Genomic DNA, 21,793 nt, shown 5'->3' with positions numbered 1-21,793 from the left:
GGAGGCCTCAGGAAGTGGCAATTACTTTCAAATTTCTTGTAAAATGTTGTCATAAAAACTGAGATTTTGTGATAAACTGAGATAACAGATAGATTTACAAATCTTTAAACATAAGACAATATGAAATAAAAGCTAAATATTACTGTAAAGAAAATAACATAGAATGATATATAAATATGAATCTGAATAGAATAAAAATATAGGTAGAATAACATATAAAATATCAAATATTTTAATTAAGTTTTTAATTAAACATGTAAACAAATATGGAATTAAGTGAATGCAACCAGATGAACTTGTGCAGTGTTGTCCAAGTTCTTGTTTTCTCACAGATGTTACATCGATCTCTTGATTTTTAGACAAATGTTTTGTAACACAGGCACACGTGTCGGTCACAGAGGTTGATGAATGGACACACAACAAAGAAAATCAACTGGGATTAGCTTAATTCCCACACTTTTGGTGTCGGACTGTAGGGCTCGGGAGTGTGGGCAGGGATGACATGCTGTACGTAGGCACACAGAGACTGTGATGTGAGCTGAGGAGAACATCAGAGCTGCCGGGCAAAGAGCGACGCCGGCCAAGAGTGAAGGATGGAGAGAACGAGAGACGAAAAAAAAAAAGAGACAGAAAATACACTGTAATTGCAGCTCAGTTTGAGAGAAATGCACTGTAGTGTACGTAAGAGGAGGTCGAGGCAGACACCAGAGGGAGGGAGAGTTAGATGTTCAGAGTGAAGCACAGAGTGGGAGGGAGTTCAGGAAAGAGGCAACAAGGATAGAGTGTAAAGAGAGTGAGGGTGGAGAGAGGAAGAGCGTGTTTATGGAGGAATGTGACAGTGTTCAGTGTAGTGGAGATGGGACGGACTCATTTCACCACATCAGGTGCCGGACAAGAGTGAGAGGGGAAGCCCAGGGAGAAGCAGGCATCTCTCTTTCTTGTATCCAGCCGGAATTGGTTTGTCTACTGTGATCCTCACAGCTTTGGGAGACAGAGCAGCAGAGGCAGAGACTGTGACTGTGGGGGCAGGCTGACTATAATGGAGGTAAGTCACCTCCAGTCAGGCTTGGAGGAAGGTTATGGCTGTTTGAGTGGATGTGACAGGGGACAAACGACGGCACAGACTCACTCACATCACAGCCGCGCAGAACGTGAAGTGAAACTGAGCGGATCCCACGGTGATTTCCTAAGTGCAGTCGTAACGTGGCCTTTCAGTGAACTTATTTGCAAACTAGAGTGTGGAGGAGAAATTCATGGCAGCACTCGCTGAAGTAGATGCTGCATTTTCAAAATAAAAGCATGCCCTCCAACTTTCGTTTATTTTGTTTTGTTGCACGAAGCTGAATAACTTCATTCTCTGCTTTCAGCACAGCCTTGTCTGGACAACCTATTGTTTTTAAAGCAGTGAAATAATAGGGCGCAGCATGGAGATCTGTCTCAGTGGTGCACCATACACAGCAATTTGGTGGGATAAATGGCATCGGTCGCAGAATCAGCGGTTTGTGGCGGGTTAAGCATGAATTAAAACTGTCCATCTTGCTTTTGTCCCACCCAATGATTTTCTTGAACAGTCTCATTATAATATATTGTATAATTACTGGCAACATACAAAAGATGTGTGAGGGGAAGAGTTTGCCCCGTGCACAACCTCCCACTTTCAGAAAGCCGTCACACCTTCATGTGCACTGTATGTGTTGAGACATGGAGGGATCAACATCGACTGTACACTGTGCTGGTGACAAGGTGGATACGGTGAGACGGGTACTTGTTCAGGCCTGTTCAGGATTGCGCCGCGCTGCGTGTTATTATACCGAAAGAATCACAGAGCACAAGTGGAATTAGAAGAAGAGGGTGTGGAGGATGACGACAACAACAGAGACAGTTCCCACGTCTTTGAACTGAGAGAGAGCGTAGCTGAGGTATTTATCTCTTCATGTATCCTGAATACAGAATTCCGTTTGCGGGTGAAAATGTAATGTTTCCCATCTTTCATAGTTTGCCCACGGGAATTGCTGGGTTGCTCAGTTGCATAACTGTGTGACAAAACCACTGGAGCTGTCATGACCTGCTAAAGGAGAAGCTACTTTAAATAACTGTCCCAGATTCCCAAATACAGCATCCTTTCATGAGTGAACACTCTGTCGGGGAAGTGCAGCGTCTCACCCACCGTCATAATGATGCTGCATAGTTTTCAACATTCCCCCTAATGATTCCCATAAAACCGCCTGGAATAGAATTAGAGCAAAACACTGTGAGAATCAGCCGAACAGATGTGCACAGATGGTGAATACGTACGTTTGTTGTTATTTATGGCACGTGGAGCCATTTATGGAGCCGCGTGAGTTTGTCTGCGATCAAAGTTGGAGAGCTTTTTATTTTTGTGGCTGAGCACAGGTATCGCCTACAGCACATGTTTCCAGCTGCTTTCAAAGTGATATACTAGATCCCTGAGAGTGATGTCATTGTGTCTCTCCACACTCCCACATTACACCACGCACACAGAGAGAGAGTGGGGGGGAGGTGCAGATTAGAAGAATGGGAGGAAGACTATGCTCCTAAATGACAACCTTATCGCTGAGTCTTCAGCTGGCAGGGTCAACGGGCCCCCGTGCCAGGAAAGGGCCTCATTCTTTTCCACCTACCTATGCATATTATTCCACTGTGATCATGTATCAACGAAGAGTCAGATAGACTTAGAAAGAGCCATTCATACAGCACTACTGTATTTTCTGCTGTATCGCAGCATCTTTCATATCCATTCACAGCCCGCAGACCAAGGTTATTATAGTTCACGAAAAGTAATGAAATAACGAAAACTAAAATTGGAAAAACACTTTTGTTAACTGAAATAAACTAAAACTAACTAAAATTTGTGAAAGGTTGTATTTGAGACACAATACTTATGATCTTAAACTTAAAACTAAACTAACTAAGCATTTACAAAAAAATAAAACTAGCAAACCCTGCTCTAAAAACAAAGCAAAATAAACTAATTTTAAAAACAAAAAGTCTAAACCAAATAAGAAAGAAAAATCCCAAACTATTATAACCTTGCTGTCAGGAGCAAGTGACTAGCGGAGCCGGGAATCGAACCCACAACCTTCAAGTTGAAAAATGATTCGCTCCAAATAATCTTAAATAATAATCTGCCTTCTTTTCTCTAAATGGAAAATAAACTCTGCTATCACAAATCCTCCTTTTCCTTAAAGCACAACTCCAGTTTGTCATTGTCATCCAACCAAAGGACAAAAGCACAAATACAGGTCATTTTACTGAAAAGAAGAATCGTTATATCCTTATAAAACAGGGCAGTGAAACTAAAAAAAATAATAATGTGATTCTCAATTCCCTCGAGTTCACACATCAAACACAGTCTGTGTTCTTCTGGGATGACATTTAATCTGTCGGTCTCCAAGGCTAATGGTGATGCTCCTGTGCATAACTGTGCACATAAAGGCAGCAAGGTTGTTATTTAAAAATACATGAATTCCTCCGTGGAAAGGCCCGGCGTCTACACTACCCCACAATTTAAAAACATTTTAGTTTTAGTTTGAAAACTCCAGGGCATCTGTTCCGTCTGGACACACAGAAACAGAAACCCTTGGAGATGCTAACACCGTCCGTCGTATTAATTTCCTAAATTGTTCCAACCGACCATGACCATGACCAACAATTCACACGTTCACATTAGCAAGCACTAGGCTTTGAACAGGAAGAAATATTTGACACAACTAGAGTTAATCAGCCATCTGCCTCGACCGGTTGTGGTGAAAGGTGAAAATGGGGGACAGAGGAGAGGCAAGACAGTTCTGAATCAGTGGTGACGTGTTTATAAAACTACAATGTCCTTTATTTAAGCAACAGCAGAGATTGTTGATGAATAATTAGACTGATATCAACTTTAATTTTAGCGGTGATGGTATGGTATGATATGAATGATAATAATAATAATAGCCTCATAACTGGATCTGGATCCTGTAGCCTGCAAGATGAGGACACAGACAGAGAGAGAGAGAGCGAGAGGGACAGGAAGGAAAGACACAAACTAGGGAGAAGAACAAGGTTAATGTTGATGTCCACCATATCCACCTTTAGTGGTAGCACACAGAGACCTTAAATAAAGGTTGATGTCCACTTTACCCACTTTCATTTCCTCTATGGTTGTTATTGGCCGGGTTAAGGATCACATGGATTCAGGCTGTTTTTCAAGTGCTTTGGTCGTGACCAACACATGTCGTGTAACATGATTAAAGAACAGAGGTTTGGCTTCCGGGACATTCATTGAGACGTTGACGTTGACATTTTCCTGCTTGGAATATAATTTGAATTTGAAGAAAAATACAATGAAATGCTGGGCAGACACGAATAGAACCTCTCAAAACATGTCACGTCGCAACGGTGAGCCTTCAAATTAAAATGCTTCAAATGGAACTGAACAATGCCTTTTTGCACCGTTCACCTCTAACTTTAGAAGTTAGTTAGTTAGAGGTAGAAATATTAGGATTCAGGTGTCAAAATCATGATTTTTAAACCCCTAGTTTTCAGATAGTTTGCTGACGTGGAGATGAAATCTGATGAAAGCTCAAATTCAAGCTCAATGAGAGCTTGAATTTTAAAATGTCCATCTCCCATTTATGATCCGGCACAAAAACTGACCTGTGAAGACCCAGTATTCCAACACAACGTCTACACCTTGACAATAGGCGCCCCTATCTCGCTGAAAGCTCAAAAGTGCACAAATAATAACCGGAAGCCACAACAAGGCTTTTATGTCGGTGACGTTTACGTTTATCGGGCTCTCACATCTCGCATAAACATCACAGCCAAACAAGTGGCGGTTAATGGAAAAAAAGTAAATATTTATGGGCAAGGGATGGGCGATAATTCAAAAACGTCTAAAAATAATTCCACTTGTTTCAGTATGTTTTCACTCACTGTTTCAGAGCGGGATAAAAGCCTTTCAGTGGTAAATAATTCATGACTATATGGCGCTAGCTGCTGATCTGCTCTTTCGAACTGAAGACACATTCAACTCTGTAAAACCATTTTTGGACACATTCCAGTATAATGCATAACTCTGAAGCATTAGCAGCAAAGTACGGCAACATATTGTGAGTTAATGATCAATCGTGTCGGGGGCAGATGCAGCCCAATAAAGTAAATATAGAAATATAAAGGGAAAATGTCCTGGATATAATTTTAGAACTCTTTTAGAACTCCCTACATTCACGGGCATCAATTCCCATCCTCGTCACAGTACTAAAGGCTCCCATTTGGACTCCATTAAAAATACATTTTCCTCCATACTCCAGCTGCCAAGGTTATGCAAATGTCTGTACAAGAGCAGTAGATGTCCAGGCACGCACACACACACACACACACACACACACACAGACCCAGCGAGCAGCGCAGACGAACCTCCTTATCTATTAAAACCCAAGGAGGGTGATTGTTTGCTTGACCTAATGTCTCATTTGGATGCACATTATAGCATCTGACTGCAATCTAATTTCAGCAGGGGGTCGTTCACTAAAAGCTGGCCTCGAGTCAACGGTGGTGCCATGTGGCTGCCAATAAAGAGACACGGAGATGGAATTAATGAGAGCTACATGCTTTATTATTCACATTGTTTAAATAAACTTGTGGTCCTTCTTCTTCCACAGTTTTGTTTTTTTTTTAATTTTCTCCCTGCATCCTAACCCTCATCATCTCACCGTGAACAGACCAGACACTGACTGTTTCCCAGATAATGCAACAGTTATCAATGTATAATGCAGCGGTGGCTCAACAGAATATAAATCTCTCTTTCTCTCTCAAACACACACATTGACTTTCTCCGTCTGTCTCTTTCTCTCTCTCTGTGCCTGGCAGTCCATCTCTTCACTCTGGGCCGGTAATGAGTGTCTGCTAGTCTGCTCTTCAGCACTGACGCCCTATTCATGCTCAATCTCCTTTACAATGCTCTAAAAGGATTACCCAATTAGCTGCTATTGGATGCCAATGTGTGTGTGTGTGTGCGTTTGGTGTTGGTATGAGGAGTGAATGATGGATGGTTGTCTCTACCCTGCACCTCACTCCCAGTTGATGTTCTGCTAGAGGCCACATTACTCATCCACAGTGAGTAGGACATAAGACGGGGAAGTGTGTGTGTGTGTGTGTGGTTGTGGTTTTCTTTGTAAGTCTTCAAACACCGGTTCAGAATCCTGCCCTGCTAATTGTGCGAATGTGTGACGATGTGCATTATAGGTAATAATGAGTACGTCTTTTGACTTTTTTGAGTGTGTGTGTGTGTGTTTGATTGTACTTGGTTACACACACACACACACACACATGCTAGTACTATGTGTGTTACTCTAAACTCCTGCAAATTGTCCTATGTTCAGGAGACAAAATGTAATAATAGTTTCTTTTCCTGATTGAAACTAGCAAGAAATGATTAACTAACATTAGCTGAAATTACATTTTCCACTAAAAAGTGACTTTTTTCACTCTAAATAAATCAACATAGCTAACTTATTTAAACACTTCCACTCTGGGTTGTCTCTAAACTCTGGTATTAGAGTTTTTTGGGGTTAAAACTCCCCATAAAACTCTATTGTCTCTTGTTGAATTGCCTCTCTTTTTTGGTGACATGATGTCCACAAAAGAGAAAACAAGTAGGCAGAGAAAGGAGGAGTGAGTGTGTGATGAGTTGCAGGTGTGCATGTTTGATTGCATGACAGGTGTGTGTGAGTGTGTCGATGGATCCTGGCAGCTGATTGGTCCTGCACTGGAGGTTCCACTATAAGAGGCTTGATCCTCCTTCTGAATGTTTTGTTTAATGTGTTGCTGGTGTGTTTTTTTTGGGGGGGGAGTATTTGGGTAGAGGGAGTCTCCACATTTGTACCAAAGACCCCTGAGCACAAATGGACATGGCAACCAGGAGTGAGACCTTGGGGTTAGACATTAAGTTGTGATAGTTAAGTTAAGTTTGGAGCAGGTCTATGACTGATAGCTGTACAACAGCGTGTCATGCTCTGCAACAGTCGGACATCAGCAGCAGATTATTTGCTGGAAATGTGATGTTTCATCAGTGCTTTTGTTTTTACTCTGTCACACGTGGGATTGTAATAATTGTGCGCACACACACACACACACACGTGTATATATATATATATATCCTTCATAATTACAGAGTGAATCGTTGTTACGTTCGTGTGAGTCACTGTTATTCAACGTCACACAAACGAGTCTGCGCCATTTATCAACCCTTGGGTCATATTGAGGACAAGGCTTGCTTTACTTTACAAACTCCCCTTGAAAAAAAAACTTACAATGAGTTTATTACAAAGTATGAAGCCTCATTCACAGACTTGCAGGACGATGTGAAATCACATTATTTTGGCACCATTTGAAATGAAATTAAATAGAATAAAGTAGTGTATTAAAGTTTGGGTTGAAAGTTTCACACAGGTTGATTAATATTGCAACACAATACTAAATATCTTCAATCTTAAATAACAGATTGGGACTACAGATTAATGTATAAGCCGCACGTATCCGCTTCAACACAAACAAAGAACAATAATCTGTCCAAGAATGACCTAAAAAAACACGACAGACTGCTACAGATAGATTACACTTACATCTGTTAGAAATTACCATACAGACAGTGAGAATTAAAGTGATGCCATCTGGCACAGCGGCGCGATACAGTGAAGACACAAGACGCTTTCATGGTCATTGTGAAACAGGTATAAATCCTGCATCTTTGTGCGTCCACTGGCCGCACTAATGGATTGGCTATGCTCTGCAACTGTGTGTCTACATGTAAGTAAGCAGTTTGTGTGAGGGAGGAAGAGGAGGAAGAGGAGGTGGTGATGTTAGTGGTGGGGTCACACTGGTCAGCTGGAGCTCTTTTGTGTGGATGCAGAGGAACACGCGGCCAATCAGACGTGAGATTAGACGCACACACACACACTCACACACCCCCGGTCCCACCTCACCAATGGTCTTAAATCATGTCGTCCACCCTGAAGCCGCGGGGTCAGATCATTTGTGCGTCTTATTAAAGTCCTGCAATGATGGAGCCATGAAAGTGTTGTCAAATCACCGCTACGAGTGAATGGAATAGAAATGATAATTGAATGTAAACGGAAGTAAATAAGGTCAGTTTGTGTTGATCATAGGATCATTGTTCACACAGACAGACTCGAGGCTGTGAGGAGAAATAATCAAGGAACAATGGTCGTGAGCTGAAAGGATGAATATATGATTTGTACATATTTTTTTTTTACTGTACCTCTCTCTCTCTCCCTCTCTCTGCAGCCAGTTGCTCATTTGGATGAAACCACCTTGTTCGGCTCTTTATTTTGCTTTCATCCTCTCATTAAGCACTTTTGTAACTCCGCTGCGCAGATGGTGTATTATTTGATAAGTGGCTCTGATCTTCCACACCATGATGTAACGTGATGTAACCTTCCGTGCAGTTCTGTCTGCACACATTGAATCAGAGATCACAGCTGGGTCACGGGGCCTGAGGCGATCAGTTCACTTTTGACATACATTCATTTCATCATTGATGAATCATTATCACAGGGTTCTTTTCCCGCACATTTTCCTGCACATGTATAGAAAATATACCTTTTCATTTGGGGTGAAAGATTTACACTCATTTTCTCAGCAGGAGAGCTTAGGGCCGCGGGCCCCCCCGTCTTTTCTTTTGTTATTTCTTCATTTGGAACACAGTCCCTTGTATATATATTTTCTTCCTGTCGCAGTGTGTGACTGTATTTTATCCACAAGGTGTTTTTGTCAACACTGTGCACTCTGTGGGACGCCGAGTGCTCTTGAAGTCCAGGAATGAGACTCTTGTGTGTGTGTGTGTGTGTGTGTGTGTGTGTGCAAGACGTCTGAACAAACAGCGTAAAGAAAGGACGGAGGTAAATCACTGTAAAACTGAACCTCTACACTCACTCTCACTGTGAGGACTAGTCATTCATTTAACACTCAAATATGGTCCTGGGCTGTTTGGAGGAGAATATATCAAGCGGCACACGAGAGTCCAAACAAAGAGCGGGCACACTTCAACAGACAAAAGAGTGAAAGGAGAGAGGGAGAGGGAGACAGAGAGAGAGAGCGCCTTTTTTTCCCCTTTTACAGATGAAGTGTTGTTTGTTCGGGGTGGGTGCAGGGCACCGAGTGGGACGGATGGATGGAGAGAGAGGGAGGGACTGATGGAAGTACGCAGGGAGGATGAATGGTTATTACACAGTTAGTCGATGCACAAACAGGGGGTGTCTGTGGGTGATAGTGGGGGAGAGAAGGGGGCGGCGTAAAAGATCTTTTGTGAAGGCCGAGAGTTAATCACTTGAGCGGCACACGCCGGTTCTATGGGAGCACATGTTGGACACTGGCTCCCCTGGGGAGGGAGGGGGGGCCCCAAAGTACACACATACACACACACACACACACACAGCTGAATTTCCATGTCAGTTATAATGCAAAGCTGGGTACAGGCCAAGTAGACCCACCCCCTCCACAGAACAGTTAGCAGACCCCTCTGGCTGTGGTGATAGTGGGAGCTTTGCATTTGCTGCTGGTTCATTCAAGGCCGCACACTCACTCACACACTCACACGCGCGCCTGACTGTACAGTTTCTCCATGACTGGATGGATGACTGTGTAGGGGCCTTGCTAGAGATGGATGCTTAGTTTGACTTGGCAGTAAGTAAAATCTATTGTTTCATTACTTCAATCTCCCGCGTCTGTAGTGGATGTTAATATCTGTGAGTGATGGTGAAGAGCAGGGATGGGATTTAGAGGCTGTCGCCGTCGCGTTGTCAGGGACTGTTTACATCAGAGACACGAGGGACTGTTTTCGCTTTGTATCTGTGAGGCTACCAATTCAACAGCACGTGTCGGTTATTACTCAGCGTTCTCTGTGACTGTTTGTTTTCTAGAGTGTTCAGTTTAATTCTGGGAAAATCAAAAAGCAAACTCTTTTTCCCACTGTTATACGTTTATGTTTGGGTTACTTTTTATTATGTTTTGTATAGATTGTGAAATTTGAGGGTGTTTGTAGGCAATTCTCTGTCATATTCTCATGGAAATTGCACTGAATCTTTTTTTAGACGTGAAAATAGATAAATCAAAACGCAGAGCAGCATTTGAGGATTAACTACAGCTTTGTGATTCTTTCCTGCTTCACTTGGCTGTTTTCACCTCATATAAACAGTTTCTCAGTCAGTCAGTAATCAGACCTTGCTTCCTCCCTGCAGGCTCCTCAGTCTCACTCACTGTGTGTCTCTGATTCTCCTCCTATTATTCTCTGTCTATTTTCTACATGTCTCATCTCACTAGTCTTTGTTTCCTGCACTGGTGATGAAAAGTGATAGCCTTGATCGGGGCTCATACGGCGTCTTCTCCTCCGAGCTTGTTCACCGAAAGTGACAGCTACAAACTCCACCACGCAGACAATAAGTATGGATTAGCCTCCAGCCGAATGCAATGTACACTAATATGTGACTTACAGCGGGTCATTAGTCCCGAGCTCTGTTGTTGTGGCTGTTGTACAGAGCTTAGAGAGTGACGACCAGGTGGTTAGGGGAGCCCACAAGCCTGATCTGCCAGTGTGGAGCCTCTTTTTTCCTCCCTAAGAGGAGAGTTTCCCCCCCCTGTGGATTAGCGATCATGGCAAGCAACATCTGGGGTCTGGTTGCCTTTTTAAAAGGAACGATAGCTGGTGACAGTAACTCTGATGTGTCAAGCAAGAATGTTACCGTCACTTTTAATTCCAAGCCAGTCGCATGATTAAAACTGGAATATTTATGTGCTATCTCACTATAAGATGCCCAAGTGGAATAGCAAACACAAAAATGATTGCAGAGTGTTATTGAGATGGCAGCACCAGCCAAGTGTTGAGCAGGCAGTAAATGGCCTAATTGCCAGTTTGTTTAGAGGAAGGGCACCCAAAGGCTTATTTATCAAATTCAACGGCCGAGCTATAAATCTGGGCACCCAGAACCAGGCAGGATGCCAAGACAGACCTATTTCACTCTGCAAATGTGTGAACACACCTGCTACTGCTCGTCTGGACCGAAGGAGAACAATAAACTTAAACAACACTGGCCGACGTGTAATAGGGGAAACTGCGCTACGGCTTTGTCCTTTCATGGATAAATCTTTTCAAAAGTGTCGTGCGTGGCTTTATAACACAAACAAATGTCTGTTACATGCAGACCATTGTCAGATAAGTTGATGCAATGCCAATTAACCCCGTCAGCTCCACACAACTCTCTCTGTGTCACCTGGTGCCACGCCTGTGCTGCACAGAGGAAGTGATTTACTACTGCTGTATACTCTCTAATGCTCCCTCGTTCAGGTCCATGTAACATAGATTAACGTACATTTCCAGTTTCCCCCTGAAGCCAACTTCTGTACATTTTCCTGTGTTTGGGGATGTTTTCTGATAGCATGTGATGTTGACTTTGTAAATATGGTTCCATTTAGAGCAGAGGTGTCAAACTAATGCTAGTTCAGGGGCCACATACAGCACAATTTGATCTCAACTGGGCTAGACCAGTAAAATAATAATCTATAAACAACAACTCCAACTTTTCTTGGTCTTTGTTTTACATCTTTTTAGAAAAACATATGAACAATTTCCAGAGAAAAATAAGTAACAACTTACAGATCACAGTGGATATACAAAGGCACAAGCATTTTGTCACTGGTATATGCAACCGGAAAATATAGTATTTGGAATTTGGACCCCCGATTTAGAGGAAAAAAGACAAAACAAAGGCACGCCACATATGAGATACAAGAGAGATACATACTTGGTCAGGTCTGATAGTTTTGCTTGACACCTGAGTGCATTTTCAGGTGAATGACGGAGTGGGAGGGAGAGGGAGAATCCTATCAACAACAACAGTGATAAATCCTGTGTTTAATCTGTAATGTCCCTGTCTCGTCCTGCAGATGAAGCCACTGACTGTTCTTCCCTGATGTCATGAGTTGGGTGTCCTCCTCACTTCTGTGTAACCTCACCACCTGGACCATTTTAGCCCCACCCTCTGCTCACCTATGCCTGCAGGATCATGGGAAGTGTCAGCAGCCTAATCAACGGCAACAGCCTCAACACCAAACACTGCAAGGCCTCCGAGTATCGAGTAAGAAAGGGAACGAACCAGCACAGAAGGAGCGGAGGCTGCAGCCTTGACGGGCTACTGAACTGTGGCTTCACTCCGGGCTCCTCGTCTTCATCGCATCCCTCCAAAGGTCTCGCACACTCCCGCTCAGGACGAAGTGAAGATTTCTTTTACATCAAGGTGAGCTCACATGCTTTTTTTCGAGCTGGAATTTATAGAACGGGCAAATACTCCACTGCTGCGAGATAAATGTTTATTGTTTCATTCAAGGTGAACCATAAACCGAGGTCAGTGCATCACAAAGTGGGATCAATGGAGGACCGAGGGAACAGAGATGGAGAATCAAAGGCTCAACTGCAACCAAAGCTGCCGCTCATGTCGGGGAAAAAGACTGAGATGGTGAAAAAAACGTTACCATACAATTTAAAGTAGCCCAACTTGTCAGTACAATATTGCAGTTGTTTAACCGTTCATATTTACTTTCTTGCTTTACGTTTACCCTCACCAACTGACGCACACTTTAGTCTTTGTTTATACTGTAAAAGCCGTTGCACTATTTTGTGCCTTCATTTGCAAACAGAATTTTGACGCACACTTACTTTTCACACAAAATATAAGGGCCGGAAAAATAATCACCTAATTGGAATAAACAGGGAAAGTCAGTATTTTATGATGAGCAAGTGCTCAGGCAGTTTGCTGAAGAGAGAAAAGAAAAAGTTCCAGCTTAAAGCAGGACCTTTGCAAGTCTGGTCGTTTTTATTCGCTTTTCCCTCTACAGAGCGCCCCCTTGTGTCGAGGTGTTTTATCCTCACTGTCGTAAAAACTCCCTTCCCCTCTCCCGGCCATGTCCATTTGCCTGTGTAGTGCGGCAAAGCAATTTATGTATCTCTGCGAGACCCGAAACTTCGTAAGATCTCCTGATTCTGAAGACTCAGGGTCGGCGGCCCTGATCGTGCATGCCCGGTTTTCCACTAAAAGACAGTAGGCGGAGTGCAGGCAGCCGCCAATCTCATCGCAATAAGCCAATAAAGAGACATCGGAGATTTTCTCTGTTAAATGTTGGAGATTAACCCAAGTGTTCAGGATGTTTGAGTCTTTTTAACTGCTCTACAGTTCAGCATTGTTCGGTTTGATTCTTGTGTCGGACATCGCGCTCTTCCACTGACGATACTCTGACCAATCAGTGGCCGGCAGTCTGACAACGTCACGCATAGTTTGGAACCTCATCAGAGAAGGTACCATATAAAAGTACCAGGTACTATCACTAATGGAAAAATGCCGAGTCACGCCACGCCAACGCTGTGTAGTGGAAAAGCGCCAAAAGACTCTGCAAATGTCTGTCGGACAGCTTGAAGAGGTCTGAGCAATGCACACCCGATTATTATCGCACCATCAACAGCATGCATTCTGGTTGGTTGGATGCCCAACGCGAAACTTTAAAAAAAACATACCCTTCGGTCTGAATTAAATAAAAGCCGTATCATCGCTCAGTGAAATTCAGTCGCTGTTGTAAAAGCACCATTACTGGATCCAAGTTTGAAAAATCTTATTAACATGTAAATAGTTGCTCTGGTGAGCAAACAAGTCTTGATTTCACGCAGGGTTTTTGCAGCTGTTCTATTTTTCTGGCGTAGTGGAGACGTTTGTGCTCGCAGTAAAGAAAAAGCTCGGCATATATAATCTAACCCCATACAAGTGGCAAAATATCATTTTTTTAAATGAGGTTTTTCTGCATTATGAAACAACCATGTAGACTTTGTTAATTAGCCAGCTTTAGAGGTGCTCTGGGACTCATTTTGTTGCCGTTGGAGAAAGCCAAGTTTGCTTTTTAACCCTGTTTTCTGTCTTTTTTTCTTCTTTTTTTTTTTGAGAAGCGGAGCTAACCTGCTGCTGGCAACAGCTCAGCTAGCATAACCACGGCAGACTTTGAAAAGCTCAACGTGCACAGCAGGTGGTTTAATAGGTAGCAGACGTTCCTTATAACCTGCGTCGAGCCCTCTCGGTTTATTAATCACCTCCTCCTCGAATTAATGACCAAAGAATGCCTTGATCTTCTCAGGGAAGTAATTTCTGTGCCAAGAATAAGGAAAGCAAACAGAGGTGTCTTCAATGGGTTTTCTTATTCCTCGGGGGGTAAAGGGGAGGGAAAGAAAAGGAAATAGGAGGCAACTAAAAAAAAGGAGAGAGACAGTGGAGGAGAATAAAAGAGGAGAGAGCCAAAGAGAGTTTGAGGGAAAGAAAGAGAGAGAGAGAAAAAAATGAGGAAAGGCATCCCAGTCATGAAGTCAGTGAGAAGGAATGCTGAGCTCACAAGCTTTACCTCTTTTACTTCAGCGGTAGCTCATATTATTAATATCCCAGAGAAAGGCTATTTATCTTCACTCAGACAGCACATAGGGGAGAGATGTGGGATGCGGGGGGAGGAGGACGGAGGGCAGGCGAGGGGAGGTGTGGTACTGCCTGTGACGTTTCTTGGACAGCACAGATGGGGCATGTGGAGTATAAGTTCATCTTTTAAATGAGTTTTCTCCTTTATGACAGTCTGGTGAATTTTACTTGCAACTACTGCTGTGTATCTTTTAATGCTGCCAGCTTGTAATGAAGCAATTGTGTATGCTTCAACGGCTCTGTTTCTAATATGAAAAGAAATTATGGGGGGGGGGCGGCGGCGGGGCGGGGGCTGGCGTTTGGCGGAGTCTGTCCCTTTCATTTGTACAGACTTCCAGCGTGTGACAATATTTATCTGTGTAAAAGCCAGTCATTACGATTTTCAACTTTCACAATGTGACTCATCCGTGGACTCTTTGTGTTTTTTTTCTGTGCTGTCAGCTAAAGGAAGCGGCTGATTATAAAAACTAATATCTTGAAGAGCACACACCCCCTCACCCCCTCTGACTGTGTGTCACTTTCACTCCTCTAGACCAATCCTGAGAAGTCACTGGTCCATTCCACTGCCTTCAAGCCTGTTCCTCTCCAGAGTACGTCTTCCACAGAGACGGGCCACAGCAGCCTGGATCACATCCTTTGTCCTCTAGAGAAAGCAAGGAGTAGACACAAGCAGGACACCTTTTCAGGTCTTTATCTTTGTTTATTTTGGTTTTATTTAGCTCTGCCATTAAGAGCAGCGAGTCTTCCTGGGGTGCACCTTACAAACATTACAGTGGGTATGTTGCTTCAGTAAGTAGCCTATAAGCTGAAACAATCAAGTTTCCATGGTACATTTATTGTCCTTTTTGACCAAAATAAAAGCGTAACACTAATTGGCCTGGAATCTATAGACAGGTTGAGGGCAGTTGCATTAATAAGAGCATTCCTACCATCAAATGCAAAACAATGGTCTGTTCTTTATTGAGTTTATTGAATGAGGTTGAATTACAAATTACACTGACGAACAATGTGGGGTTGTTTTTTCTCTCCTTTCAGGCACACTCTCAGACTCTGGACGGAACTCTATGTCCAGCCTGCCCACCCACAGCAACAGCGGCAGCCTAAGTGCCTCCACAGGCCCCGTCAGTCAGAGTGATGGCACCTCTGCTCCCACAAACAGCCTCGGCAAGGAACTACAACCCAGTTTGCCTTCGTGGGTCAAGGGAAGTGGCGCTGACCTTGACTGCAGCTACAGGACTGTGTTAAACACGGCCGCTTTGGCGGCGAAGGTTAACGCCGGCTCCCCGCCTTCTGCACATGAGCCGGGTCCTCTCTGTGAAACAGCAGGGGGGATTCGGTCCCCCATTACTACAGATGAGTCACTGATTGAACGTCTGGAACAAAGGCTGCTGGAACGAGAGAGTGAACTGCAGGAGCTACAGGTGACAAACCGCTGTGTAACGACATCTGAGCTCTTAATCGAGATCAGTGTTGTGTGGGGTTGTTTTTTTTAATTGGGGTTTGTGCCATTTACAACAGGTGAGTTTCGAGGAGAAGGAAGTCGACACCTGCCAGCTGTTTGAAGAGAGACAAAAGTACTGTAGTGAGGAGATGGAGGGGCTGAAGCAGCGATGCTCCACAAAGCTGCGACAGGTTTCTCACATGGCTGCAAAAACCCAGCAGGCCCTTCAGCTGCAGGTCAGCCAGCTCCAGGTCAGACCATCGCCACCTTTCCATTGATTGCATTTAAAAGAGAAAAAGGACGTAGTCTTCTGGTTTGAAAATTAGAGTAGGACTGGAGTGGCAGTGAGTCACCACCATAGACGTCTATATGAAAATGAACGAACCTGTTACTTGATTTATAATAATGTCAGGGGACATTTTCCTGAGGAGTTAATTTTCTCAATTGCTAGTTTCAGGTCTTCTCAAATAGAACACGATCAATTCTGAAAATTATGTTCTCATTTAGAGAAAAATAGAAAACCATGAATCATTGCACATATGATATGATGGTCCAATTGGTGCCTGGTTGCAGTTGATTTCTGTGAACGTCCAATTTCAACTGGAGCATATGTCCTTTTTTTTCCTGCGCAAATCAACAAATTCACATATAAATCAAATATGATGATCAGAATATGTCCCCAATTAGACGGCGCACAGAAACTCCACGTCGCACACTTGCAGACTTTGTGAATAATGTGAAATGAACTCTCGTACAGGCAGAAAAGGAGAGGCTTCAGGACAACGTCTCAAAGTTGACCCGAGAGAGGGACCACATCAACCTCAAACTGAGGTCTTATGAGAACGAGAGCACACACTTGGCTCCGACACTCGAGGAAACGCAGTGGGAGGTGAGTGACTAGTCGCATGTGTGATCTCTTAGTCCAAAACCTTTTTCTCAATCATTTTCCACTCCTTGCTCCAACCACTTAGTACTTACCCCTACCCCCCTTGTTGCTGAGCTAAATGCTAACTAGCCCTCCAAACTGAGCTCTCCCAGATTTTCCCTGATTACCTAACTCCAAGTAACTAACGTTACCCTCATAAAGCTAACATTGGTTAGCATGTTATGTAGCTACACTAACAAGACGTTTTTGGACATGTCTCTGTCTCTTTAATCCACAATAGCGATAAAAGAACAGCCGACAGGGGTCAGAGGTAGTAAAAGGGAGGCGTTTCTTTACGATGGCATGCTGAACATGTCGTGTCTGCTTACGTATTGACGTCGTATGTTATAGTAGACTGTACAGCACATAGACCACACATGGGCAAAATATGGCCCGGGGTCTAGATCCGGCCCGCAAACTAATTTTATCCGGCCCGCAACATTTTCACGGGTTACCTCGGATTTACTCTTGCTCGAGTGACGGATTAATGTTGTGATATTAGTGTGGACAAAGGTCTGTTTAAAATCTGATATGGGGCTCTTACTTACACAATCATGGCTAATTTTCCAAACTGACGCAGCTGTTCTTCATTTTCACGCCCAGAGCTCACATTGTGCAAGGTGTCAAATGCACTCTGACTGATTTTAATTGATGTTACGCCCAAACACAGACAGACAGATAGATAATGGAACCCCCCCTTTGTGCGATGCACCTCCCTTTGCACTGATATTAAGCCCTGTGATCTCACCATAAAAAAGAGACAATATATAGAAATATTGGTTTACTGATTGTTATTTCTTTGCAAACTTTTAGTTGTGGCCCTTCGGTTGCTTCATGTGTCCTAGTGTCTAGTATCCCCGATTTGGACTGTATGTATAAATATGTCTGTGTCTTAATATAGGTGTGCCAGAAGACGGGTGAGATCTCCCTGTTGAAGCAGCAGCTGAGAGACAGCCAAGCGGACGTCAACCACAAGCTGAATGAGATCGTCAGCCTCAGGGTGTCACTGAAGGAGAACGCAGCAAAGATGGAGATGCTGGAGAGACAGAACAAGGACTGTGAAGACAAACTGCGCTCACGCACTGTAGAGGCTGAGGTTAGTCTGTGGATGATTCACGCCGCTGCACCACGGAGTCCAAATAAGGAACGTGTGAATAAAACACCCACGTGGTGCTTTTTTAAGAGTTTGGGTTCAGAATGATGGTGATGGACCCGCTGCTATGTGGAGAACTTCACTTTGATCTTCAGACCTTTCACTGTGCATCATTCATTGAGAACTGTAATCACACTTGAAGGAATACTTTAGGGTTTTGAAGAATGATTGTATGAGGTGTTGATGCATTATCAACAAAGTCTCTGTTGCCTGGGAGTCAGACACTCGCTCCCACTGATAACTTGGCTGCCATCAGGAGGCTCGCTGAATATAATCTATGCCTGCTGATGTCTGCAGTATCTTGGGAGTGTGTTTGCTGCTTTTTCCTCACCAGTATACAGTGCGCTTCAAAACTGGTTCAAGGACTATACGCACTCTACTGCACCATAGAGAAAATCATTGTTTTTAGATTTCAGGGGCACAGGAGCTGCTGGTCTCTTCCTGCCTCGTTTGGCAAGTTTGTGCCACTAATTTTTACCCAAACAAAGAAAAACATTTTGAACCCTGAAGTCACATGACCACACACATGAACTTATGGATGGAGGCAGCAGTGGAACTCCTGTGTGCTGATAAGTAAAGAATAAGAAGTAAAATTGGTGTGGGAGAGTGAGCGGTTTACAAACTTATTATATTATCCTTAAATATCATTGCTTTAAGCAGACATAGGTAATATTAGGTGCGGATATATGTATGTTTGGCCAAAATCAGTTTTTCTTCAGTCCTTGACTGAGAGTCTGACTGAAGTTTATGGAATCTGTGGCAAACCCACCAAAGTCAGTTTTGAAAACAACCAAACTTCAAACGCCCTCTCCTATCCCTTTTATTAGAGGATTATATCTGATCTACTTTCCATTTTATTTTCAGGTTTGCCAAAATGAGCTCCAGCGCAAGAAGAATGAGGCTGATTTCCTGAGGGAGAAAGTGGGCAAACTCGAGAAAGACATTCAAGAAATGAAACAAGATCTGGCGAAGGCCAAAGAGGAGAGGTTGCAACACGCCGGTGCCCAGAGTCAGGCCTCAGAAAGACTAATCCAAGGTTCAGATTCCCCAGTGCAGCGTCAGGGCGAGGAGAACAGGGAAGACATCTCCACAGAGGCGCTCCACAGAGAAGTGGAGCGGCTGAAGCGGCAGCTCAGGGAGGAGAAGGACACTCAGGAGAAGCAGGCCAGCAGCTTCGAGCAGGAGAGGAAGACGTGGAACAAGGAGAAGGACAAGGTCATCAAGTACCAGAAGCAGCTCCAGGTCAACTACCTGCAAATGCACAAGAAGAACCAGGACCTGGAGAGGATCCTGAAGGAGCTGACGTCCGAGCTGGAGAGCCGCACGGAGCTGGGCATGGACCTCGCTTACAGCTCAGGGTTACAGACGTACGACGACGTCATCGCCACAGAGATATGATGGGAGCACTTATACTGTCACATGGTCACATGGCTGCTGTTTTACCACAGATATTCACTGTATGTGTCTCACTGTCACGTGCAATGCTACAACTGGAGCTTCTTCACTGCTAATAGACTTTTACAGTGGTTATTTAACAGGATATACATCATTAGTGGGTTGTTGTTTTTTGGAGTCCATGGCACAAAAAGAGTAAAATTATTCTTGATATGATATGTAATTACCCTGTTGCTACTGGTTTAAAAGTAAATACTTATTTATTTAATGTTTAAATGTGTTTTTTTTATTTTTATGGCTCACTCATCATCATCGTCATCCACTATGTTGGCTTTTTGGGGCCAGACAATAGCTGACTCATGAGTTTTAATGATTAATGTCCTGTGGTGGCACATGGAAAGCATGATTGTGGTTGAACACCTGTCTCTTCAGGCTCTTCAGGAAAATGACAGTGACGTATCATCCACTGTGAGCCCAGGTCTCCAAACCCTAATTAACTTGTGTGTCTCATTCACCGGATTCCTCCCACACGAGCCGCTCTGAAGGAGATGTATGGATTTAAAACCAGTCAATACACGCGACGTGTGTGACAGCGCTGTTTAGAGGAAAACAAAACAATAGTTTTAACTACGTGTTCTGCTGTAATGCCGTGTCACTCGAATCGGTTGTGAAATTAATATATTTTAGTAAATAAATAATGATTTTCTTCCATTGAGGAGAACATTTTGGTGAATTTGTTACTTCAAAAGTCTTTTCAGGCAGTAAATTAAGACCATACAGTATAGGAATTCCTTTCTTTATGTTTGAAATTGGTTCCTCGTGTGATCTAAACGTCCAAATAAACCGGGATTATATTATATCTTTGGGTCGATGGACAATAAGAATGAAAAAGGTTTATTTCACTGTTATTCCTTTGACTGAAACAGACAAGCAAACGAATCAAAAATCACTTCAGATAAAGTTAGATGTACAGTAAGTGGTGTGTGTACATACTTGTGTTGTGTGAAAGAAAGGCAGGGAGAGAATAAAAGTGGTTCAACAATATACAGTGCTGTGCAAAAGTCTGAGGTTGTTTTAGCGGCGCTTTAATGACCAGAAAGTACAGGAAATATGAATCAGAAAAACAAATGCTTCCACGCGAGTGTCAAGTATTTAGCGCTGGAAGATACCAGAAGTGATGTTCATCAACATCTATTTATTATCAATATTTAGTCCATAATCAAATAACTAAAAACTGGACTTATGTTTCACATTTTGCCAACGTGTATATTCAGATTATCAGATTATTTTAAACGCTTCCAATAGTTCTTCTTTGACAATAAAAATAAAAACTCTTAACACTAGAAACAAAACAAATGGGCCATAATAAGGAACTGGACATAAAACCTAAACCGGCTTCAAACGTGCTGGAATCCCTAATTAATGTCATAGGTAAAAACCTGTGTTTGTGCTAGTTACATAATGAAAACAGCTGCTGTACACACACTTTAACCTGCACAGCCAACTTTGGATCACATCAGACCATTTAAAACGCATAGAATTATGAGTTTGCATCAGTAAGGCCAGCAAACAAACGTGTAGGAATATGAACTCCCGGGTTGAAGTTTTTAGATTCATAATTTGGCCAGTTATTGAACAATATCAATCATATGTGCCGTACTGTATTAACTATTTCTTTCTCAATGGGAATACGGTTAAAACAACTGACATCATGTTCAGTTGAAGAAGACCTGAAACTGGGAATTAGGCTCATTAGTCTCATCGCAGAGTTGCCCCCCCCTGGTGGCTATTCAATATATCGTTACTTCCAGGTTAGCTTCAGAGAGGAAACCAGATATTTAAATATCTCTTTCTCTTCTCTCGTTGTGTTCCGTTTGATGAGAGTTTGCTGCCATCAGGAGAAAAACAGCCTCCTCTCACACCGGCCGTGGCTCTTTGGCTCTGTGCTGTTTTGGAACAATTCCACTTCCCACGGGGGTTTGTGAAGTGCCAAAGTTTAGTAACTACACACACTCAGTACTCCAGGGCTCACACTAACGATGCGGCAAAAGTACATGTGCACGCACACACACGCGCACTCTGCATGAAGACGGTGTGCCAGCCTCTGTTACGAGGCTGCTTAAGAACACTCAGCCTCCCATCATTACATGACATTACTGCAGCAGGTCAGCAGAGACGTGTTGGCAGACAGACTCCCAGTGGAACTTGAAGGTGAGATGCTGTAGCCGGGTGGCATTTAAAGTCAAGTGACTGGTAAGTGTTTCACAGACCTTAATCATGACCTCAGCACAGAGGAGTGGTGGAATGGGCGGGCAGCAGAAGGACTGTAAAAGCTGCAGCGACGGTGCACATGAAATAAT

General features: G+C 43.3%; 1 protein-coding gene across 4 annotated transcripts; it reads left to right on the top strand.

Annotated features, from left to right (window-relative positions):
* Positions 1 to 771: 771 nt before the first annotated feature.
* lzts1 (leucine zipper, putative tumor suppressor 1) lies at positions 772 to 20,292 on the top strand. Of its 4 annotated transcripts, XM_044026702.1 has the most exons (10): positions 9,521 to 9,705; positions 10,342 to 10,461; positions 11,962 to 12,311; positions 12,402 to 12,530; positions 15,052 to 15,205; positions 15,555 to 15,940; positions 16,038 to 16,211; positions 16,718 to 16,849; positions 17,787 to 17,981; positions 18,903 to 20,292. In XM_044026702.1, exons 3-10 carry the CDS (start codon positions 12,081 to 12,083, stop codon positions 19,434 to 19,436), a joined length of 1,935 nt encoding a protein of 644 aa, XP_043882637.1. In that variant the 5' UTR covers positions 9,521 to 9,705; positions 10,342 to 10,461; positions 11,962 to 12,080; the 3' UTR covers positions 19,437 to 20,292. The 4 variants fall into 4 exon arrangements, with proteins under 4 accessions (XP_043882636.1, XP_043882638.1, XP_043882637.1 ...); XM_044026701.1 differs by lacking the exons at positions 9,521 to 9,705; positions 10,342 to 10,461 and adding an exon at positions 772 to 1,045; XM_044026703.1 differs by lacking the exons at positions 9,521 to 9,705; positions 10,342 to 10,461 and adding an exon at positions 1,695 to 1,919.
* Positions 20,293 to 21,793: the final 1,501 nt, after the last annotated feature.

The sequence above is a fragment of the Solea senegalensis genome, linkage group LG5, assembly GCF_019176455.1.
Source record: "Solea senegalensis isolate Sse05_10M linkage group LG5, IFAPA_SoseM_1, whole genome shotgun sequence".
Lineage (NCBI taxonomy): Eukaryota > Metazoa > Chordata > Actinopteri > Pleuronectiformes > Soleidae > Solea > Solea senegalensis.
The sequence above is the reverse complement of the archived record's forward strand: the minus strand, read 5'-3'. Positions and strand labels throughout refer to the sequence as shown.